At 40.5% G+C, this 25,051-nt stretch overlaps 3 protein-coding genes across 3 annotated transcripts; 1 reads left to right on the forward strand and 2 right to left on the reverse strand.

The window, feature by feature from the left end:
- Positions 1-1,038: 1,038 nt before the first annotated feature.
- Positions 1,039-7,303, reverse strand: zmp:0000001267 (b(0,+)-type amino acid transporter 1). Its single transcript, XM_044143233.1, has 6 exons — positions 6,468-7,303; positions 2,144-2,277; positions 1,937-2,066; positions 1,718-1,842; positions 1,544-1,631; positions 1,039-1,465 (listed from the first exon to the last, which is right to left on the reverse strand). The coding sequence occupies exons 1-6, from the start codon at positions 7,167-7,169 to the stop codon at positions 1,235-1,237; spliced, it is 1,410 nt and encodes a 469-aa protein (XP_043999168.1). The 5' UTR covers positions 7,170-7,303; the 3' UTR covers positions 1,039-1,234.
- Positions 7,304-8,381: 1,078 nt separating this feature from the next.
- On the reverse strand, positions 8,382-13,253 carry utp25 (UTP25 small subunit processor component). Its single transcript, XM_044143236.1, has 12 exons — positions 13,113-13,253; positions 12,514-12,553; positions 12,109-12,289; positions 11,815-12,027; positions 11,636-11,724; positions 11,040-11,450; positions 10,468-10,684; positions 10,181-10,383; positions 9,672-9,854; positions 9,098-9,207; positions 8,763-9,008; positions 8,382-8,687 (listed from the first exon to the last, which is right to left on the reverse strand). The coding sequence occupies exons 1-12, from the start codon at positions 13,211-13,213 to the stop codon at positions 8,435-8,437; spliced, it is 2,247 nt and encodes a 748-aa protein (XP_043999171.1). The 5' UTR covers positions 13,214-13,253; the 3' UTR covers positions 8,382-8,434.
- A 5,381-nt stretch (positions 13,254-18,634) lies between these two features.
- tmem151bb (transmembrane protein 151Bb) lies at positions 18,635-24,987 on the forward strand. The gene is made up of 2 exons (XM_044143237.1): positions 18,635-19,149; positions 21,281-24,987. The coding sequence occupies exons 1-2, from the start codon at positions 19,072-19,074 to the stop codon at positions 22,688-22,690; spliced, it is 1,488 nt and encodes a 495-aa protein (XP_043999172.1). The 5' UTR covers positions 18,635-19,071; the 3' UTR covers positions 22,691-24,987.
- Positions 24,988-25,051: the final 64 nt, after the last annotated feature.

The raw sequence follows: 25,051 nt of genomic DNA on the forward strand, positions 1-25,051 counted from the left end.
GCAATTGTGTTTTACCTAAAAATTAACATAACTCAATGTAGCTATTTAACACCACGTTAGTAAGAACATCAGCTGTGACAGAGCTAGACTCCTAATCTAAACCCATACAGTATCTGTGAGTCTTATTGTGAAACTCCCAAGTTAAAACTTCTTCCTTTTATACCATTTAGAAAAATGAAAGAACTCGATGTGCTGCTGAAGAGTTACTCAGCTTCTGAATTTACACAGGCTTCAGCCACGATGGATCGAAATGAGACAGAAAGACCTACTGAGGAGCCACAGAAAAACGGAGCAAGTGGTTGCTATGGTGATTCCCGCTATGTCTGTGGCGCAGGCCACCATTCTTTTCATCAGAGAGGCAGACAGGAAGATGGTCCTCAATCTAACTGCAGCTGTGGGAAAACTAGAAATTGCATCCAACAAATTTAATTGCAGGTTGAAACATTTGAAGGTTAAACAGTTAATTTTATCTTTCTTCTCCGTTTTATGATTGAGATTAAAGAGACTTTATTTCCCAAATTCAAAGGTGGTACAGAGTGAAATGTGCACTCTGTGGCAATTTGACACAAAACTATAAGGCCTTCTGCAAATGACTGAAGATAAAACTGGGCAAGAAAGTAGAGTCAAAATGTTTTTGAAAAAGTCCATAAAAAGTGAGTGTTATTTCATTGTACTCTAACATAGCCGTTGTGCACCAAAATCAGAAAATTTGTACACATGTACAAATTAAAAGATATTCAAATGGACATACAGCTAAATGTTTCTGTAACTCATTCAATATTTTAATGTTGAAGTGTAGTAATAATGAAATAAAAGCCAACTAGACTTCAACAATCATCTTCTAAAAGTGTAATGATAATTTCAACTTTGCTTCCCTCTTGATTCTTTCACTGAAATCTGAAAGATACAGCTACAAATAGGAAGAGGTCATGCCTCTCTACCTTTATTGTTGTTTTAACCAAATAAAGGAGCTGCTGAGAATTAAAACAAATTATTGCAATGTTTGCTTTTGCAGTAACAAAAATGCACCAGCTTTTAAGAAATATCTGCAAGATTTCTTACCATAAAATTTATTTAAAATATTTCTTTTTATCCAAAGACATACATCTTTTAATTTAAATAAGTGCAAAAAGAAAACACATAACACATTACATAATTGATTGTCCGGTTAAACCAATTACATAATTGGCTTCAGGAGCTTATTTTTCTGTAGATTACCTGCAGCAGCTTGAACTCAGAGGTTTTTCTCTGCTGGAGCGACCTCCAAGAACAGCTGCAGGAACGTTGTCACCTTATCAAACATTCCCGGGCAAAGCTTGAAATGGATGAAAGGTACATAAACTATAGCGCCACTTAGGATAAATAACGCCACATATAGATACTCGATTTGAGGTTGGTCTATGATGGGGGCCAGAACGAGGAAAATGGCCACAAGCAGGATCAATATGGGGAGGACAATGGGAACCTGTGAGGAGAAGAAACAGGCATGATGTCGAGCTGTTGTGAAGTGCAACACGTGTTAAAATAAGAGTGTGACACTGACGCTGTATGGTCTGGGGAGCTCCGGTTTCTTTATTTTGAGATAGATCAGTCCAGACAGAGTGACCCCGTAGAAAAACCAGGCTGTGAAACTAACAACAGCAGTGGAAAGTAGTTTAAAATAGAGTGAAAATGGTTTTGTTTTATTTATTTAAGGAAAAAATGAGATGAAGTTCACCTGAAGTAGTTGACGATACTCTGAAAGTCTCCGGGGATGAGGACCACCAAAGAGATCGCAGTGGTGAAGATGAGAGCCGGAGAGGGAGTCAGCCGGTGGACGTGAGCCATGGAGAGAATATCTGGCTATGAAACAAACAAACATGGATCCTTATAAATGTGTGTGGCAACCTTTATTTTAACCAGATGTTTGTTTTTAGGTGAAATAGACAACAGGTACCATGTGACCCTCCCTGGCAGCCACAAAGCAGACTCGACCCCCGCTGAAGAACGTCCCGTTTAAGGAGCCAAAAGCAGACAAGGCCGCAGCCAACGACATGATCCAACCCCAGCTTCCCAACACCTTGTTCCTGACGGAGAGATGCTCCTGATTAAACTGGAAATTCTTGCAGACTTAAAGACTCTGGGCAACCGGACGTGCTCCTACCCCCAGGTGACGGCTACAGCGGTGGAAGACATGAGCTCTTTAGGTGTCATCACCGTCAGATAGCTAACATTCACCAGCAGGTACAAGCCAGTGACCAGAGAAATGGCTATCACCAGCGCTCTGGGAAGGTTTACCTGTGAAAATATGAAGCAAAGCCAACTCTTGATTTTGATCACACATGTTACTGTTGAAATTACTTTCTCAAACAGGTGTGTGAAAATAAAATGTCCTTTTTGGGAACTTTCTACACAATACCTCTTCAAAAAAATGTTTTTTTTCCAAAATGTTAACTTTCTTGTAATCTTTTAAAGTGTTCATATATTAATCTTTAATTAAGAAAACTGGTTTCCATAAAAATACCCTAATAAATAACTATTAGTGAGGGAAATCATACAGCATTTGTTTGTGCCAAGACTCAATCATAAGCCAATCTAATCCATAGAGACTGAGATCAGTTCAATAAAATTAAAACCACAACATCTCTCATCTCAGATGAGGGTATCTATCTGTTTTATGGAGCCTGGTCACTATAGTGGTCCTGAAGCACGGATGATCCTATTTCATTCATTCATTATGCCCGTTTTTGAACTGCAAGATGAGATTTAATGTTGGTTTAACATTCCCACACACTGAACGGGTGAAGTTAATGCAATCCAAAGTCTCACCTCTGGTCTTTTAAGTTCCTCTGTGACATAATTTAGGTTGTACCAGCCAGCATAAGACCAGAGACCTTGATAGAAAGCCATCCCCAAAGCGCTCACAGAGTAATGTGTCTCTTTAAATGAGTTTCCAACTTTTAAATTTTCCATAAACACATCGCTGCTCTTTCTGACATGCACCATCCCGCCAACCACAATGACTGCAAGTGTTAAAACTTTGGCCACCAAGAAGATCACTTGGACCCTGACAGCAATGCGGGCATTCAGGATGTTGAGAGTAGAAACAACCAGGATGGCAGCAGCAGCGGTGCATTTCACTGCCAGCTGGGGAGGCTGACAGCCGGAGTAAAATGGCGCCATGGCATACTCTGCTACGCTGATGGACATGGCAGCAATGCTGAAAGGTTTCACCACCAGGATAAAAGTGACAGCGGCGAAGAAAGCAGGAAAAGAGCCATATATCCTGAGGATGTAGATGAACTCCCCTCCGGATTCTGGGATGATGGTCCCAAGTTCGGTGTAGGACAACGCAGCAAACAGAGCCACGGCTCCCGAGAGGGCCCAGATCACCAGACTCGCTCCGGGGCTTCCCACGTAGGCCAGAACAAACTGTGGGGACATGAATATCCCAGAACCGATCATGGTTCCCGATACCATAGCTACGCCTCCAACCAGTCCAATCACCTGCTCCATTTTCAGTCCTTCTGCTTTTTTATTCGCCATGACAGAAACTGGAATGAAGGAGACCAAATCGCTCCAACAGAAACCTCAAGAAGTCTTCAGACAGAGAAGTCAGTAACTGGTCAGAGGGCAGCAAGTCAGCAGACTTTATGATTAACTAAAGCGTGGTTGTAAATGTTTTTACATCCATCAGTTGATCATAAACTTGCATCATATAAGCTGCTAGGGTCATTGTATCTATAGCTGGGGGAGCAACTTTAACTCCTGTTAATCAACACACAAAATGGAATGAAGTTTCAATACTTTGTAATTTCATTTGGTCCAAGAAGCCAGACTTTCTTGAAATCTTTCTCAGGGCTTTTATACCTTTCAAAGATTTTCTTACGACTTTGGTAAAAGAACCAGGCAGACATTGACGCAACTGAAACAACACATGAAATTTCCCCCACAGTCCACAGCAGATACAGATGTATTTCTTCTCCACTCGCTGATGTGACCAGCAGAGCCCACACAGCATGACTATCATGTTTTGTAACATAGGTCAGTTCTTCAGACTTTTTAAGCTTTTCCTTAGACATCATCTGCTTCTTTCACTTGTCACTCAGAAACAATAACTAAACAGAGAATAAAAGGTAAAGCAGTCAAAGTCCTAAGAAAAACTTAAAGATACTTTCAGAAATCCTACATAACTATTTATCCAGACCACTTTAAGAGATTAATTACATGTTTTTGCAAACTGTTAAGAAATAATAGCAAACCTGATCCGTCTTACTTCTGGATGTTTGAGCTCCTCAGTTAAATAGTTTAAAGTATTCCAGCCATCATAAGACCACAGGCCCTGATAGAAAGCGATGCCGATGGCTTTCACGCCTACATTCGTTCCATCAAAAGAGTCCTCAAAGTTTGCAGTGTTGCCCTGAAAAAGCATCACAGCTCCTCCCAGTATGATCACCGCCAGCGTCAGTGCTTTAATGATCATGGTGACCACCTGGATGCCGGTGGCCAAGCGGACACTGAGACAGTTGACCAGAGCCAAGGCCAGGATCTCCACAGCTGCCACACATTTTAAGACCAGCTGTGGAGGGGCGCAGCCACTATAAAACGGGGCCACCACGTATTCAGCGCAGCTCAGGGCGATCCCAGTGGCGCTGGCGGGCCTCATGACACTAACGAAGCTGAAGACAAACACGAAGGCTGTGATTTTTCCAGCTGTCCGTAGCATGTAGATGTACTCCCCCCCAGACTCTGGTATTACCGTCCCCAGTTCAGCATAGCAGAGGCCACCCAGCATAGCTATCAGGCCGCAGCAGGCCCATATGATGAAGCTGGCCCCGGGGCTGCCGATTGCTAGCAGGACATACTGTGGAGAAATGAAGATCCCAGATCCTATCATGGTCCCAGCAATGAAGGACATGGCTCCTATTATCCCAACTTCCCTCTTCAGACTCAGTCCTTGCTCCATTGTTGGAGAATGCTACTGCCTGCTGTGAGGGATTTCCACTAAATACATCTCAGATCTTGGGAAAGATTGCCAGTGAACCATTAGGTAATGTTAAACAGAGCAACAGGTGGTAAAACTACTCTTGCATTGTCAAGAACGGAGAAGTTCCTTGTTCGACTTTGACATCCCTTTCACTTGTTTGACTGCATTAGGCTGAGATTTAAGAATGTGAAACTCATGCAAATATTTAGTGCCCCTTCTATCTCTTCTTGATATTACCTAATGAAATCAACTTCTTCAAATAAAACTAAGCAAAGTCAAATTTAAAACACCGTATTTCTTGGCTGTGCTTTGTACCGTTTGTTGACTAACCTGACCTGATTTTGCTTCTTTAAACCATTGATAAACTATCTACAGGGACTTAGTGTTACATGCAGAGTGCAGGGTCATGTGAAGAAAATGACTGTTTAAATTCAAAGGTCAGACTTAAGAGATACAGCAACACATGGAAAACCCAGAACAGACATAAAAATATTAGTTCCTCAGTGGTATTAGTCTGCCGAACGCAATAGTCCTTTTTTAATAGGACTTAAATGGAGAAATTAGCACAATGTGCTGATAAATAAATGAACTAGTGCTGATAAATAAATTAACTAGTGCTTAAATGATAGTCAACAGAACTTCTGCAAAAGCAGGAGATTAAGTTAGAGCAAAGAAGAGTGTGTGAACACAAAAACATCAACCTGTCAGAGCAATGACTTCTGCCAATCATTTATCATTTAGTAAGAAACACTAACAAATCGTAAACATTTAGCAAAGATGCCAAACTCAGAAAAAAAGAATGCATGCAGAGACAGAACAAGCAAACTCCAGTCAGAAAGACACCAGGTGGGATTCAAACCCAGGATCTTCTTGCTGCAAGACAGCAGTGCTAATAGCTGCAACCAACTAAAATTATATGTAAAATGTTTCACTTTTTGGCCTCTTGGTCAAGTCTATTAAGACCTGACCAAGAGGCACACCAATGTACTGTAAAAAAAATACTTCAAAGTAAGTGGTTCTGTTCATCAGTTTCAAATGAAGATAGAAGAGGTCATAAACTAAATAAAGTCTGTACAGCAAAGCATGCAGATGGAAACTTGTTTTCCATTCTTGGGTATTTTTTTTTTTACTGATTTTGTTATTTTGCTGTTTAAAAACATTGTTTAAGCTCAAACTGAAGTTTTTAGTTAACAGTGCTGGTCAAGATAATAAAACAAAGAGAAACAAATCGAGGCCTTGACCCTGAGAGATTTAGGACTGAACTTTGCAGTATCATTGTAAAAACTGGACTAAAATTAGTTCCATGATGATGTAAAAAACTGAAAAGGTCAGAGTAAATGAAATAACTACTGAAAATTATTGCTACTACAGATGGCACTGGAAGCTGTTTAATTATGCAGTGCACTGCAAGTTTACAATGCCGCATAAAGTTTATGAGTACTCTAGAGCAGATTTAAATTTTTCTTTATAGGTTTGCCTGATTTATTCAGTGACTTCTTACCTCTGGACGTTTGAGCTCCTCTGTCACATAGTTCAGATTGTTCCAGCCGTCATACGACCACAGTCCCTGGTAGAGAGCAATACCGATGGGATTGATGCCCACGTTTGAGTTCTCAAAGGAGTTTTGAAAACTTTCCGTGTTTCCTTTGGCAAGCATGACCACCCCTCCTACAACGATGACTCCCAAGGCCACCACCTTAGCCACCATAAAAAACACTTGCACTGACATTGAAAAGCGAACATTCATGCAGTTTATGGTGGCTAAAATCAAGACTGCAGCTGCAGCCACACATTTCACTACAGACACTGGAGGAGGGCATTCTGGGTAGAACGGAGCCACGACGTACTGGGCGAAGCTCAGGGAGATGCCTGCAACTCCAGCAGGTCTCACAAATAAGATAGAGCTGAAGGCCAACATGAAGGCCATGACTGGACCTGACGTCCTGAGGATGTAGACGTACTCTCCTCCTGACTCTTGGATAACGGTTCCCAGTTCAGCATAGCAGAAAGCCATCAGTATCACCAGTAAGCCACAGCTGGCCCACAACACCAGGCTGGCTCCAGAGCTGCCGATGGAGAGGATGACTGTCTGCGGGGACATGAAGATCCCAGATCCGATCATTGTTCCCGCAATCAACGACACGGCTCCTATCAGCCCCACCTCTCGCTTCAGGCTGAGCTTCTGCTGCTTCTCGTCCATCATCGCTGCGGGTTAGAGACCATCTGCTGCGTGTCTGCTGCGTGTCAGCTCCGGCAGCGGAGGAAAGCTGTAATTTGTTGACCAGTCACTCCCGAAGTTAATAATTATGTGTGCGATTCATACATCTGAACAGGTGATGTCTTGCCTAACAGCTTATCATTTTGAATGGATCTCTGCAGCTGGTGATAATTATATTTCTTTATTATGCTGTCTTTTGTTTTTACTCCTGATAACTATTGGTTTGGAAAGTCTATCTCCTGCTTGCGCAAGTGCTTCTATTTTATAATCTCAGAAATAGTTCAGTTTGTGCTTAGTCAGCTATGGGAGGCCGTTATTACCAAATGTAAAAGTGACAGAGATTAGACAAATACTTATAAAACTATTCAGTACAACTGCAAAAAATTAGGATTCTATATTAAAAACAAAACCAACAACCATGGCTACCTTTCTAAAGGTTATTTTCTCTGATCTTACAAGGTAATTTCAAGAAAAGGGAAATTACTTCTCTGGAGCTCATAAACTAATTTTTTAGAAATTTATTGGTTGCAATTTTGTGATTTTTAAATATACTTTAAACATAAATGTGAAAGGTAACTTAATAAAACAGAATAGTACGTTTGTTCTGATAAATGACAATCTTAAAGATGTTCCTCAAAACAACTCAAAGATGTTAGATCCTTAAGAAATAATTGGAAATGTAATTAACACAAGAAAAGTTAGCTGACTCAAAAATGCCATATTAATTATATTTTTCTACAAAATGTGTTTTGAAACAAAATTCTAAAATGGATCACAATTTTTTAAAAGATATACATTTACCTACTCACTCGTTATGAATTGTCGCTGGATAATTAAAGTGAACTTAATTACCTTTTTTTAAAACTTTTAAGAGAAATGCCTTAGTTTCCCACAAATTTCAGCACTTTACTCATTTGAAACCTTTATTGGGAGTGATATTTTTTTTTGACTCTATTGGTACAAACAGGCTTCCATACTTGGCACTTTCAATACACCTGAGTCACAAAAATGATTTAATCAGCTCTGATGTCGCTAAATCAAAGCACTCTAACCAACAAACAAATGAGGAAATATTTCCCTGGTAATCAGCACATCTGAACAACCATTACTATAATGTTTATGTAATATTATATTTTTTATGGCCCCTTTAGAAATTCATCAACAAATCCAATAAACCAATAAATATTTGCGATAGGAAAAGAAAGAGTCACAATTTATTGATAAAACTAGTTTGCTGGGCTGTTATCAGTTCAGGCTTTGTCCTCTGCTCCTGTGATAAAAAGGTGAACGGTTTTGTTGGAGTGCAGCATCTGTCCGGCTCGCTGGGCTCCGGTGATGGCAGCCAGCTTGTGGGCATCGTAGCGGGAATAGAGGGCAGTGCAGGTCCAGCTGGCCTCCTCCCCCTGACCTCCTGCTGCCAGCATGTTGCACACCTCACTGTAGAAGTGGGGGAAGGTGGGCAGGCTGTAAAATATCAGGTTCTTGATCCCTTTGATAGTGTACCTGAATGAAACAAGCACGATGTGAGCAGAATAGGAGTTACCACACAATTTGATGGATAGGAAAAGAAGAACAGACCTTTTGTAGAAGTGGAAGCGCTCGGTGAAGAGCAGGAACTGTTTTTCTCCTTTCAGAAAGAAATGCCTGGCTCGAGAGACCTCTGACTTGCTGGAATACTCGCACACGGACGTGAAGTTAATCTCCTCTTTCTTCATGTGATTTCGCAGCCGGACGTAGTCAAAGTAGGATGGGATGTAGATCAGAGTGTGGGACATGACAGAGTCCCTGTACTGAGGAAGTACTTTATCAATGAAGAACTGAAACCTACAAGCCGATGAAGGAAACGATGAAGTATAGTTCAAGCAAAAGGCACAGCGAGGAGCTTAAAAAGTTATTTTAGTTGAGACACGTACCGAGTATCTTGATTCATGAAGCTGTCAGATGAAAACATCTGGAACACATGAGGCAGCTGAACCAGGACCTGGCAGATGGAGCCTGTCTTTGGCATGTTCTTTGTTGTAATCTGAGATACAAAAACCAAAACACAAAGTATACAAATTTCAGTCAGGTGTTAATAATGACATGCAATGATCTCCTACTGAAACATGCTTAAATTAAGAAAACTGTGAAGGTTAAAATAAATGAAGTGTATAAATTAGTGCATAGATACAATTAGATCAACTTAACAATGACAAATCTCTGATATTGTTACCGTTTCATAAAGCTACAATGTGCAGATGCTGTTGCACAGATTTTTTATTGTCAAAGAATGGTAACACTTCTCCAGGGGTTGTTACAGAAAAGTTTCACTCTGAAACCTGGTTTCAAAAAGTGCCGGTGTGAGAGACTCACTGGTGTCAAGCAAACAAGCAGCTGGACTGCAGCAAAAAATGTTACGGCTTCACTGAAGATCGGCTCGGTGTAAACGAGTCATAAGATTTCAGATCTTTGAAATACAAAAATAAGCAAGTATCTCTACTGCCTGACCTGTCCTCTGTAGTTGGCACAGTGTTTAGTGAGGATGTTGTTGATCTGCGGGTCCTGGATGGAGCTGAACACCAGCGTCTGTCTGTAGTGTCTGGCCCAGTTGTTCAGGTTCCACATCCGCACTCTGGAAAAGTCGACTCCGTGGGAGTCCAGCGGCTGCAGGTTCATGTGGTTCATCACATGCTGGAGGGTTAGAACAACACTTACAAAGTTAAACACATGAACAGGTTAGGTTTGTAGGTTGCAGATCAATAATTACTAAGCTTTAAACAAAACATTGCAGTAGCAGAACCATACAGCTTGACAAAACAAATCAATATAAATAAAAATAATATATTGAAGAAAAATACTGAACTAGTTAGATACAAGTTGACATTTGCGTTTTAAATCTTAAAAATTACTGGTTCAAAAGCCCAAAATTTCTATCCTATTTTAACAGACTTAATATTCTAGTTATGAAGAATGGAAAACTTCAACAACAGGTGGTGCCACATGTAAACTCCTCATACCAAGACATGCTCCCAGTTCTGCATGAGGAAGACGTCAGTCTGATCCAGCACCAGCAGCTCAATGGATGACAGGAAGTCGTAGTCTCTCTTACTCTCTCCTTCGGCTCCCAGCACCGTTCGGAGGCCGAGCGGAGACGCAATGATGATGTCTGATGAGTAGAAGGGGGCGTAGAGACGCATGTTGCCCCTCACTATGGACACACCTGGATGGGAGAGAGCAGAACCATCAGGGTGTAAGGTCAGAGAAGTGGTGGAGGATTTTAGAAACTCCTTATGTGAAGACATACCTATCCTGAAGTGATCGTCCACGTTGCCAGAGAAGACAGCGTGGTAATCATCAGGCCGGCGCAGGTTGGCTGGTTTTTCTTCCTCTGCTTCTCCAAACTCCTCCTTGAACTTCTTCTTGTTGCTGACAATTATCTTCTTGCCTTTGGTCTCCAGCAGGCTGATGAGAGTGTGGACGAGTTGCAGAGCGGCCCCCCGGAACGGAACCAGGATCAGAACCTGGGACAAAGTGGTTGAAATCCTTACATGTTCTGTAGGTGGTCTGGGTTAAATTAAACCCCTTCCTAAAGAATATTTCTTGTTTCTGTAGCCTGATAGTGATTAGATGAGGTGTATTTACTCATCAGTGAAATAAAAAAATCTAAATATTCATTTTCTGAAGGTCAGTCCTGCTGAAATATTTATTGATTATGGTCAGCAGATGTGATCTCTATGCTTTCCAGATTAATTTGGATGTTACATGGTAAGAAATTTCTAAAAAACTAAATGTTTTTCATAGAAGAAATTTCTGATGTTTTCATTAAAAAAACAATTGCAGCTAAAACGGACCTGACACATGCGTTTAGTTGTTTACCTTTGGCCTGGTCAGTCCCTGGTCTCTGGGTTCTTCCTGTGGTTCAGCTCCAGCTTTAGCCTGACTCTTCCGCTCTCTCAGCTGGGTGTTGTGAGCCAGGACTCTAGAGTTGGCCTTCAGGACGTGGTTGAGGACATGCAGGCAGTACGCACTGCGAACATATGGGCCCTGCTTCAAATGGCACGCCTCTGGGTGATACAGGTCCTTGTAGGACCCCATGAGAGACAGCAGCTCCATCTGGAGGGGGCTGATCTCTTCGGCCTGTCCTTTAGGATTGAATGACTGGTTCAGATTCCTCCAGCTGCTCTCCAAAACCTTATGGAAAACAGTTTGGTTTGTGTCCTTTTGAGGGCCGATGGGGCCGAACCTTTCAATAGGATTGCTGCAGAGAAGGTTTCCCAGCTTTGCCCACTATAAAAAAGGGAGCAGAGAAACCTTAGAAGTGGCTCTGTACAACACACAGTACAATGGATAAGTATTCCCTCCATATAAACCAATCTGCAGGAAATCACCAAGCTCTCTTTTACCATGTCCGGCATCAATAGAAATATAAATAAAAGCTGCTTTGTGCTGTAACAAGGTGACTTTGTTTATACCGTGATCTGAGTTTTGGATTTGGAGCCAGATGTAATGTTAAGCACATCCTCTTCAGTGAGTTCGGTATCCAGATGGACCAAAAACATGTCTGTAAAATAAAAGAGAATAAAAACCAAAATGTAACACGTTAAAAAGACCATTAAAAAGATTATTATTTAAGTTTTCTATCTGCTTTTACCTGTACTGTTCTTGAGTTGGGCAATGTTTTCATCCTGTTCTCCTTTTTCTATGAAGTTGGTCTCTAGACAGAACGCAGACTCATGCTCCTTGTCCACAAACTCTTTATCTCCTACCAGCTCTTTCTGTTCATCAACCCCATCCTCCTCTTCATCACCATGCTCCTCTTCTCCATGTTCCTCTCCCCTGCCATCCTCAGCTTCAACATTACCCTCTAATGCACATTAAATTCTTATTTTAGTCAAGCACAACCTGTTGTCAAACATTTTTTAAAGACAAAAAAACATCCCCTTACCTTCTAAGAGGAGCTCTTCGTCTTCATCGTCACTGCTTTCATCCTCGTGACTTTGGGCATCAGCCGTGGGTTCACTAAGCGTTGAAAGAAGCTTCTGATAGGCAGTTTGTTGCTCTGGTTCTTCATCTTCTTCCTCTTCCCTGTTTACAGGTTCTGAGTCAGATTGTTCTGGGCTTGATGGCTGCACCAAACAAAACAAAACATTAAAAAAACTGAAACGGTTCTAAATACTTGCAGTAAAACTAAATCTAAACAACGCTATGGTTCAATATTCCCAAAGTGTTGAGGATTAACTTCAAAGCCTGGACCGGATAAGAAACTCAGAAGGATTATTTATTAAATAAATGATTGTTTAGTACAATTATTTTGGTTTTTGATGTGGAAACTCAAGTAAAAAACACTCACCAGGTCCACAATCTGGGTCATTTCTGGTCTTTCATTCACACTGTGGAAAACAGACATCAGTAAATTAAGCAGCGAGATAAAGACAGATCTGATATGACTTGATTGACAGACTCATGAGTGACTAGATGGATAGTTGGATGGACAGCTGGATTGATGGTGAGAGTCATAATAAACCCATGGGGCTTATAATCTCCGCAACACATTGCATTTGTTTCCTTTTGGATTTGTTGTGATCTACTGGTATTTATACAGTGCAAATTAGAACAACAGCACAAAGTAATGGATGGAAGGACAGATAGATGCAACTTTAGACAATAGCGCAGGAATAGACCTAAACGGGGAATATTTAATATACAATGTTACTGTTTATTAAGAAGCAACATAAACTTGCTTCTTAATTTATTAGATATAGATAAAGGTCTACAGAATGAATCCAGACTATTCAAATGAATAACTAGACGTGCTTATTTTTGTATTTTAGGTTAAAATGCTTGTTTGAAGGTAGTCTGAACTAAATGTAGCTTCCTAATAAAACGTTTTAAGACAATAAAACGCAATTCTTCATTTAAAAAAAGACTCTTCTCTGCTATAATGCTTACACATCGTGAAATGGATGCTCCTCTCCAAACTCCTTCAAGTGTTTCTTCTGTTTTTTGGACAAATTTGTGAAAAGCTGCTTATTCTGCCGCCGCTTCCCCATGACTCTCGATGTGTTGTTATCGCACGTGTGCAGCTTCTTCTGCGTTTGTTGTGCTTCAGTGAGCGTCTTTATCGCCACCTACAGGGGTGGAGAGGTACTGCAGGTTTCCGCTCCACTTATGGTGAATAAAAAGGACGTGTCACATTTTCAGAAGTAGTCCTAGACAGATTTACAGAACTGCAAATAAAGCGCATTTGATATTTAACACACTGATCAGGTATATTAGAATACCTTATGATCATGGCACCTTATATTTATTAATTGAGCAGTGAAAGGAGTTTTTTATTATTCAAAGCCGATATAGTAGAAGCAGAAAAATACTATTCCATGCTTTGGTCAATGTTTTGCTGGGAAATCTTGAGACCTAATCATGATCTCTCCGTGAGGTTAAGATCTTGGGAGCTTAAATTGTAATGTACTAGGATTTAAGTGAGTTTGGTATAATTTTGACTTTTGAGACAATGGAAGAAATCACCCAAGCAGATCCTGGACAGTTGGAAGATGTTCTCAATAGCCTTAAAATCTGAGATTCAACATAGAAAGTTCGCATATACAAGTATTTCTGTAACGTCTGTGTTGTGAAGCAGTGATCCACCATGCAAAAATCATCTCTGAACTGTTTCTGGATGGATGGAAGAAGTTGCTTCTGAAGAACATTTAGATCTTTTCTCTTTGGGAGGACATCCACGCCCTTGGATGAGAAGCAGTACATGTGATCAGTGAGCCCATGCAAGTTCTCACCTTTTCTTCTCAGGTTATCTGATTTTCCAGATCCAACTGAATGATCCGAAGGAGAATTTATCAGAAATAATAAATTTACTCTAAACCTCTTGTCCTGTCCATGTTTTTCATGGACTGAAAGAAAGTATTGATATTTACTTTTCTGTCAGTGGCTCTGCTGTTGAGGTGATCATGAGTGTGTAAAAGGAGGAACACTAATTCAGTCTCAGACCAGCATGCTGAACATTGCTGTAAAGATCAACTAAGACCACCAGGTGTTTGCCCTGACTTTGTAAGTTATCAGACCATAAAGGATCAGACATAAGGTGCGTGCTAACCTTGATCAATTATTGAACATGATCATATCAATTTACACTTTGCCCGTTTTAGCTGTTACCATGACAGGGGCACATCTATTATTGAGTATTTGGGAGCACACAAGGTGTGTGCTCAGGGTATTTTCAGTCCCTTTGAAACACCTGTGAGAATCCTGCTGTTGGATAAATAAGTGGACCGCCGATGGGTTGAGCTGAAGGGGCCACTCTGTTTTGGGAAGCGATGCATGTGGCTCTTTTCTTGGATTTCAATGGATGGGCCAAAGATGAAAGAAAAAGCCGGGAAAACGGTCCGGTTCAGAGTGGCGTCTGCCAACAGTGGCCGAGTCCTGGCTGAGGTGTTCAAGGACGAGAAGACCTGGTGCAGCTCGGTCTCTGACTCTGCAGACTCGGACGGCACCGACAGCATGGAGGCAGAGCAGGGAAGCCTGCCGCCTGCCAGTGAGGCCAACAGGCACCTGAACGGCCTGGAGGCTGCCGTGGACGAGAACGGCTGTGAGTCCGATGACCTGCTGCTGTATGCCAGTGTCAAGAGGGAGATGATGTTCAGCAACAAGAGGATCAACATCTGTAGTAAGAACGGAACCATCCGAGGGGTGAGGAACAAAGTGAGCGCAGGTCAAGTGCTTTTCAACAACCTCTCTAATATGTATTCTGTAAGTTGGTCCAGCTATTCAATATTTTTTTGCCCTCTAGCCTGGCATATATATATATATATGACTCCATGTAGACATTACATTTTTTTCTTTCACTGAAGGGTCGTCATCAGAGAAGAAGACCCTGGGAAAAGGAGTGATGGTTCATGTCAAGCAATGTCCTTCTTAACTTCTTAAAGACTTGATGCAATGAGAGGAGTCATTCTTTACTGATCATTGTGGAATATTATTCTTGTTAAAGTGCTTCAAACAAGATGAGATGAATTAGTATACTCAGCTTAAAAGAAAGTACACCCATTTTTATTTCTGAGGTCACTCTGGTCTTTGTCGGGATCTAACTACTTCATTACATAAATTAAACCCTTCAGGTTACAATAACAAACAAGAGGTTGTATACTATTTATTAACATTTATTTGCAAAAATGAATGTTTGTAAAAAAAAAAAAATCTAAGTACACCCTATCAAAGAGTGAGAGTCTCTTGGATCTTTGTTGTTTAAGAAAGAGTAAAGTATCTGAAAACGAGTGAGTTTTGAGGCTTGACTCAAACAGAGAATGTGAATGTCAAGCAGGATGGAGTTCCAGATTTGGGGTCAATGCTCGACTCCACATGGTGCTGAGACAGGTGGAAGGCACAGTGAGGCGGAGGATGACATGAGGGAATGGATGGGGTGGCAATGTACAAGAGATCTGATAGAGAAGGATAAGTGAGGCTGTGAATGATTTTAAATGTGCACAGAGGAATTGGTTTAACTAGCAGCCAGTGCAGTTGCTGAAAGACAACTGCACTGACAAAATGGTGTTGCAAGGGGCTTTTGATTATAATGCATGCTGCTGAATTATGAACCATCTGAAGCTTATGGAGGGATTTGTGAGGAAGACCGAGAAGGAGAGAGTTACAGTAATCTGTATGATGAGGCTGTGAATAATAATAGAAGTAGTAGAGGGGTTAGGAAGTGAGGGAGGCGGTTTATGTTGCATCAGTGAAAATATGGAAGAGGGTATTTGACTATGACTTTCCCTAAAACCTAAAGTATTTAGGGTGTACTTAGTTTTTTTTAAAAAAATTATTATTACTATATTTTTAAAACCAAATTTACCATTTGGGTTTCATTTTCGTTCATTAAATAATGACAGTTGTGTTTTGTTTTCTGACATTGGATTTAACTAATGTTAAAACTATTTAAGGCAGATCACTTTTATTACATCCTACTCCATTGCACTTTCTTTTTTTGTAAGACGGTAAAACAAACTGATCTGTTTTTTGTGATATTGCTATCTCAACATTTTAACACCATACCTGAAAATTAAAGACTGAGAGATCAACAAGTACTTCAAGAACTATTATATCAACTGTATGAAGCATTATCATAATGTTATCAATGTTAGTAAATCACTGTGGCTCCTCATAACATTAGTTTGTGAAAGTTGTGTGATATATCTGCATATTCTGGATTTGGTTGTGAAAATGTTTTATAAGTTTTTATTTCTAACAAAATTCTGAGATATTTTTAAAAACATTGGAACATTGGAACCTGCTGCTGATTATAATCTGCTGCTTCATTCTGATTATTTATAAAAAGTCATTTTACATCAAATGTCATCTCATGGCATCACTAATCACACACAACAACTCAGTTTGACCTGATGCTTTTTCAGTAAAGATGTTTCCTTATTGCTCAGAGACACAGAAGGATTACTTTTTGTATTTTACAATGGTTTCTTTTTGTAAATTGTAAATTGAATGAGAGCGAGAAAGTCATGAGACTTTGTCACACACGTCATAGCTGACATCTGAAGCGTTTTTGTAAACATTTTGTAATTATGATGGATGAATGTGATAATTTCTTTTAACTCTTTTAGAATTTTCACTGGATTGGAGTGGAAATCTTTACAAAAAAATGCTCATGAAACTCATATAAACCAATTTTGTCAAATATTAGAAATACATTGTTGTATAAGAAACAATAACAATTAGAAGTAAATGAATTTAAAACAGACAGGATGAAGTTTCTCATCATTCATTTTAATCATTCTAAATAAACAAATAAAAAAAGACATAAACTAGGATTAATTGACTATATTCATTCTTTATGCAAACAATCAATTATTCCTTAATAAGGCAATATAATCTTCATTGGTTGCAATATTGGTCACACTATAGTTCTAAGAGGCAAACCTGGAAGGTATTTGCAACTATCACATTTAATGTTTTATTTATTTTTTGGTTGACATGAAAAGTCTCTAATAATTGCAGCCATTAATTTTTATCCATACATCTGAAGATCCCATGAAGGCTGAAGCTGATGATCGTTTCTCCTCTTGACAGAACAGAGCAGCAACTTGTTTCTGTAGAAAAAGCTCCAAAAATAACAAATCATTTAAAGCACAGTGCAAACACTCTTACACCGTCTAGTATTTTTCACATTTTTTGATGTTACAACCAAAACAATCAGTGTATTTTATAGAGCACCATAGTGCAGTGGAAGGGAAATTATGCATGGCTTTCAATTGAAAACAAATCAGACAAGTGCGAAGTACATTTTTCCCATCTTTCCTCAGCCAACAGTTGGCTCCTCTTTGGCTGAAATTGTAGCTGCAGATTCCCTATGCTGAATTCAGAGGGTTCAGCAGGACAAATCCCATGAAGCCGTTAGGCTTGACACTGTGCCATGGGCTGCACTGTTGACCAGCTGATAGCAGGGTTGCCTTGGAACAAAAAGTGTTCTGGGTTTTATTCTGGGTTCCCAAATCCAGAACAAAAACTGTTCCCGGTTTGGGAACTGAGAAGCTCAATAAAATGACTAATAGACACCAAAATAATAATAATAATAATAATAATAATAATAATAATAATAATAATAATAATAATAATAATAATAATAATAATAATAATAATAATAATAATACACTAAAGATCACAATATGAATCTTAACCAATACATAACTTGAGATCACAGTTAAGAAAGAGAGTAGGTAAATCAATTGTAACAAAACCACAAAAAGAAAGTGCTCTGCCTCAAGCTATCCCTGTTGCTCGTGTGCTTTATTTTAAACCACATTTTTCCTTCCACTCAGTTTTCCAATACAGCACTCTGTGATTAGAAATAGACTTTTTTTTGTGTTAATATTTTTATTAGGAGAAAGAGCGACAGTACAAACATATTTTAAACTACAAATGAAATAGACTTTTATGGCTTACCTATGATATCTCCCAGAAAAATCCAGACAAGTCATATCAGCATTTTCGTCCTTTTTAGAAATGGGTCTTTGTTATATTACATTCTAAGTTTAAACCTAGGTCACATTCAAGGTGGATGTTCTGAGAAACAAATTTTTTCTTGTTTCATTAAATGTCACACACACAGACACACACACACACACGCACACACACACACACGCACACACACACACACACACACACACACACACACACACACACACACACACACACACACACACACACACACACACACACACACACACACACGCACACACACACACCCACCACACACACACGCACACGCACACACACACACAAATGCAGAAATAAACGCTTGAAATATATTAGTTTGTGTAGAAATCTTTTTAATATGCGAGATTTATTTATTAATTTCTTTTTATTGAACAACTGATGTTGTTTAATAAATATTGTTCTCTATTCATTGAGACGGATCTAAGCCAAAGTGGATCTGTCAGCATGAGGTTGGACTTTCCCTTTAAGTCGCGGATTTATGCAACAACGTCCCACCTGCCTCAGTCAGGCAGCCAGCACCGTGGACAGCGGACCCACGTCCCGTCCCCCCCGCTGCACAGTGGATCCAGAGCGGGCCCCGAGGGGCAGGGCACCATTCGTTCGTAATGACGACCAGCTAATCCGGCATCATCTCCCATCATGTCACTGCGGCACTGACAGCTGAGGCAGGGCACCGGCAGGATGCTGCACCAACACCGCTTCCTCCTCCTCCTCTCCCTCCTCTCTGCCTCCACAGGAACGCTGTTGTTTTGGACTCTCCTCTCGGAAACGTCCCCGGATGATCGCGGGTCCAATGCAGCGGCTCGTGTAGGATGAGAGCCGCTGCAGAGGCAGATAAAAGGCAGCGAAATCCCTCCTTGATCCCCACTCCACGCCTTGCATTGTTATCACCATGTCTCCCCCAGCCTCGGCTGCGACAGCCAGTGAAAGCAGTACCACCACTGTCTACGAGGAGAACACCAGGGAGGAGGTGAGAGTCTGTTCTAAATGGGGTACTCAGGGCTTTTATCGCATGTGCAATGTGCCCATGCTGAAGATGGATCCAGGCCACATGGTCTTCCATGTGGAGATTTTTTTCATTATATCAGCCTGCTATGCTACTGTAGATTTCAGTGAAATCGAGTTTAGGTTTTCAGGTAGCATTCTTACCTGTCAGGCACCTTTAGGCACTGTAGTAGGCCTGTAGTTTCTGAAAAACGCTACATCCGTGTGAAGAATGCTAAATCTACAGGAATTTCGCATTTTCCATTTTGTTATTTGCAGGATGCTGGTGTTAATGGAAGTAATGAAAGCCCATGAACTTTTTCATATTTTTAGTGCTTTAGCCTCAATCTTCGATGCATTTTTGACTTTATGTGATGAAAACAAAGCACCACCTGGTCCTGCAATACCAGCCAAAGTCTTTTGGTTTATGACTTGATCAGCTTTCCATGTCCAAGACAGAAAATTTATGACATGTTTTTCATTTTGTAAAATAACTTAAGCTAAATTAGGTTGGATGGAGAGACTGCAAAAAAATATTTTCAGCTCTTGCAGCACCTTCTCATCTAGATTTAAGCCTGGACTTTGATTGAACCTGATTCTACATGTGAATATTTTTTTGATTTAAACCATTTAGTTGCAGCTCTGGTCGATTGCTAAGTGTTGTTGTCCTTTTGGAAGGTGAAGAGAGCTTTTGGGGAATCCAATCCTGTTTTCTGTATTTTGGGATTATATAAGAACAAACAGTCTGTGCCATATAAAACTATTGATTGAGACCCTTTCACAGATTACAAAAGATCTTGTTGTTTTGAAAGACAATTTGCTGATGAACTGAACTCACTTCTCTGAATGATTTACCTGCTAAAACAGACATGCTTTAAATTCCTGGCCATCAGTTCAAGCCAGAGGAACTACATGACTTTGGTTCTGCCAGGAGTCTCTTCTCAGTGAGCTCTTCCAGAAAAAGGAGGCCCCAAGGTTCATCTTGAACAGATCCCCAAACAACCTCAGCTGACTCCTTTTGATCCAGCTCCTCTGAGCTCTTTACCTTATCTCCAAGGCAGAGCCCAGCCATCCTACAGAGGACGCTCATTTCAGGCTCTTTATTCCAAGATCTGCAGATAAACCAGAAAATTAATGGGTTTGGTTTTTAGCTCAGCCTCTTTTTGCCACCATGACAGATTGGAGCAACACCTTCATTACTGGAGACAAAGTCTCAATCCCTCTATCCATTTCCTGTTTCTTCTTGCCATCACTCATGAACAAGAAAGCAGGATGCTTGGTGTAATTCATTTGATCCAGGTGTGCTAATACAGATATATACATAAAATCTGCAGGACACCAGGACTGTGAGATAGAATATGAAAACACGTTATAGTAACTAGTAAACTGAAACCATGTGTAAGGGGAATGAAAAGCAAATGAAAACATCAGCAAAGAACCAAAAAACAAAATATAAGAGAAAAAGTGCTATAAAATGCAACAGAAACAATTTACCAAATACTCATAGAAAAGTAATTTAAGTAGCAAAATATGTCATAAAAATGGCTTCCTGCTGAAATGTGTTTTTTTTGACAATGTGGTTATTAAGCAGTCACCCTGGTGGTCAGCATCAATACTCATACTCAGTGCTTAAATGATGCTCAATTGGTACTAAAGGTTCTCCCATACAATTACTTGATCACACTTTCTGAATGTTGCAGTTGACATTGAGACTCATTCATCCAGACAACATTTTTTACGTTATCATTTTCCGGTTCTTAGTTTTTAGCTGCGGTGGCCCATCTGCTTAAGGTTTGATGTGTTGTACATTCAGAGGAGGTAGGCTATGTACCTGTCTTATAATGAGTCGTTATTTGGGCTACTGTTGTCTCAAACCACTCAGTGCATTGCCCTCAGGGCTGTTTCATCCAGATGACCATTCTCTTTAAATCAGAGATAGTTGTGCATGAAGACCAAAGCATGCAATTGAACAGGTGTTCCTAAAAAAAGACCAATAAAATTAAATCATACACACATTTATAATATATCTAAAGTTGTTCCTTTTGCAGGAAAGTAGTTCAGGATTATTGTTTTTCATGTTGCTACAACTGAGGCTCTTTTTCATTTGTTTTTCACAGCAAAGACCCCTCAAGCAATCTCTGAGCAAGTCCTTATGTCGGGAGAGCTTTTGGAAATGCCTCCTCCTGTCTGTCCTCATGTACGGCTGCATGGGGGCTATGGTCTGGTGCCATGTCACCAAGGTGACCCGGCTCACCTTTGACAGTGCCTTCAAAGGGAAATCCATGATGTACCATGACAGCCCCTGCTCCGACGGATACATCTACATCCCCTTGGCCCTGCTGGGCATGCTCTACCTGGTGTACCTCGTGGAGTGCTGGCACTGCCACGTGAAGAACGAGCTGCAGCACAAAGTGGATGTGGAGGGCATCTATGAACGCATCCAGAGAATGCAGCAGGCGAAGCCCTGCATCTGGTGGAAAGCCATCAGCTACCACTATGTGCGCCGAACACGACAGGTCACACGCTATCGAAACGGAGATGCTTATACCAGCACCCAAGTGTACCATGAGCGCGTCAACACCCACGTAGCCGAGGCTGAATTCGACTATGGTCACTGTGGAGTCAAAGATGTTTCCAAACAGCTTCTGGGCCTGGAGAAATCTCCTCTGACCAAGATGCGGTTCACCAAGTGCTTTAGCTTTGCTAATGTGGAGTCTGAAAACTCATACCTGACACAGAGAGCCAGGTTTTTCACCGACAATGAGGGCCTGGATGACTACATGGAAGCTAGAGAGGGTATGCACCTGAAAAACATCGACCTGAAAGAGTACGTCATGGTGCTGGCTGACCCAGAGCACCATCCCTGGTATCTGTCCCAGTATGTATTCTGGGCTGCATCTTTCCTCACTTTCTCCTGGCCTCTCAGAGTCTTCACTGAATACCGCACTGCATATGTCCATTATCGTGTAGAAAAGCTTTTCGGACACGATTACCTTCCAGTGACCCCGTGTGACGATCGGCCATATTGGCGCCGCATCCCTCGCGTCAACACCATTGACAGCACCGAGTTGGAGTGGCACATTCGGTCAAACCAGCAGCTCGTTCCCAGTTACTCAGAGGCCGGACTGATGGATCTGGCCCAGTGTCCCAACAGCTTTGGTGGGATCCGTCAGAACTGTGAGCGCTGCCACCGGGCCATCAGTTGCTCCTCTGTGTTCTCCAGGAGCGCCCTCAGCATCTGCACAGGTGCCAGCTCCCGCATTCCCTTCAGCGGCAGCCGCTTCTCCCTGGCTCGCCGTTATGGCTCCCAGAGAAGTTGCTTCTGGAGGAGCGGCAGCTTGGACGACCAGGAGAGTCCCAGCGAAAACACCCGCTGCCTGTCAGAACGGCTCGCCACTGACGACGAGGAGCCCCCACACTATGATGACGCCCTGTGCTACCCTGTGCTCATTGTCCACTGCAGTGAGAACTGCCACAACCACAGATCTTTCCACAGAAATGGCTCCTGCGTGGAGACTTCTTTATGATCGTACAACCACTGCAAAAAATAGTGACACTTCTGTAGCATGCATTCACTATCAATACCAGAAACATAGTGAAAAAACAAGCCAGTTACAGCGATAATGTCAGAAACGATATTTGTGAACCGCTTAAGCAATAAGAGTGGTTCACTGGTGCAGAAGAAAGAGGAAAACAAAATCAGCTCAGCTTCCAGGGACAACCAAGGAGAAAAAGACTGTTACACTGCACATCATCGCCATACTTTTGGACATCTGAACAGACCATCCGAAACCTGAAGCTTCAGTTACCTCATAAGGTGGCTGGGATAATATCTCTCCTGTTTCCTCACAATTTTGCAGCAAAGTAAATGCTCCTGAAGCAGTGAGAAGGATAAAGTCAGGGCAGATTTCAGCAGACTCGTGATTACAGCAATAACAGCGATCACACAAAACGAGGAGAATCACTAAACGGAACGTTTCTGCTCATCGCAAAGACACCGATCAATACAAAGAGCTCCAAAGTCATCAGGACAGTTTATCACTTGGCCATAAAGCATTTCTTATTCTTCTGAAGTGCTGTAAGTCATTTTGTACATCAACATTCTTGGTATTCCAGGAAGCCTTTTACATCAACAGACAATAGACTGAAGTTTCATTTTCACTTCTGTTTTGTAGAAAAGACACACATTACCAAAAGTTGTTCAGTTTAACATTACACAGACTGATGTATCTACCTAACTGCATATCACAAATATTTGTGGTATTTTGTTGTTGGTGCTACTTAGCAGCATCTGAGGGATATAATGATGGGAGAAGGAGTGTGCAACCTCTTTCAGTTCTAATGTTTTACATACATTAAAATGGTCTGGTCTTTACAGGATTATAAGGTCATTTTAATTTAACCTCAGGAGCACAAAAACACACAACATATTTCTTGTTGGCAGAAAAACCTTTCTTTTCTGCTACAAAAGAAAAAAAAACTTGTGTGGCAGAAATTAAACATGAACCAACAGTTTCAAAAACTTTTAGTCAACTTTAATATTGTTGAGGAAATTTAACCAACTCTTCTTGATGATGCAGCTTCAGGTCATTGGGATTTGTAGAGACAGTTCCGTTTTCTTTAGATTCCTTCTTATAATCGACTCAGTGACTTCAAGGTCCCCAAATCATCACCGTTTCACCCAGTAATCTAGAATCCAGTAATGACCAGATCATTCTGAAATTAAATCTGATGTTAAACCTTAGAACTGAAGAGCATTTTGTAATTGAGCAGCTAAATCCAATCACACAGATTCCACCTCTACCTTCATAACCCCACATGTTCAAACAAAAACATGCATCGTCTAATATTTTTGTCTTAAATATAACTTCTGCTGCCTACTGCCACGACAGAAGCTGACAACTTGTGCTACAAACCAATCAGATGGGCAAAAAAAGACATTCAGAACATTTGAACAGATGGGTGTTATCTGTGAACCAACAGATTGAAACATGGAGTGGGACAAAGATGAAAGCCATGTTTAACTTTGCATGTTTTCATACTCCTGAGACACTGTGTTAACCATAAAACATTCATGAATGTATACCACCAGCATCATTAATTGTATGTCCATTGTTGGTCCATTGTAAATGAATGATGCTTCATTTCAACCTGTGAAATGGAAATTTTTACAGTCTAATGTGATAGGAGAACTCAAAAAAACAAAAAAACAAAACAAAAAACTATTACAGTTCAAAAGAAGACTTGACTTCTGCTGTTGAGTTTCTCTGGAATGTCTTTTCCGTGGGTTTTAAAGACTGTTTATGCAAAAACATCAATGCACTTACATTAAGACATGCAAAAATAAGCCAATATTACAATAAGAACTTTTCAAAGCATCTTACAGAAAGATATTGTATGCATTCTAGGACATGACATCTTGTTCTTTCATTGTTTTCAACGTAGTGACATCAGTATTATGCACATGAGACAACTAGACATTATAACCCATAGTGGAGCTGAATGTTGATGTAAATTATTTACACTAAACAAAATAAATATTTTAAATTGAGATTGTTAATATTATAAAATGGGTTGTATTAATAACAAAGTTACTCTTGACAACATGTATTGAAATTTGAAATATGCTGGAAAAATTAAAAATGCAATAAATGTCCGGGTCTCTCCTGTTGTGTGGTTAAAAATGTTGCTGGCGTTTTTATTAAGGGTCTGGGACCGATGAGCATAACTGTAAACATAAGACCAAAAAATAAATAAAAATTTTGCAGATGGTAATTGTTGCATGAATCACATTTTAAGGAAAATTATACTGACAGCAGCTAGTAGTTTCATGTTGACCGCTAAAAGACTTATTTGACACCACTCTCTGTATTAACCAATTGTTCTAA

This window comes from Gambusia affinis, linkage group LG16 (assembly GCF_019740435.1).
Source record: "Gambusia affinis linkage group LG16, SWU_Gaff_1.0, whole genome shotgun sequence".
Lineage (NCBI taxonomy): Eukaryota > Metazoa > Chordata > Actinopteri > Cyprinodontiformes > Poeciliidae > Gambusia > Gambusia affinis.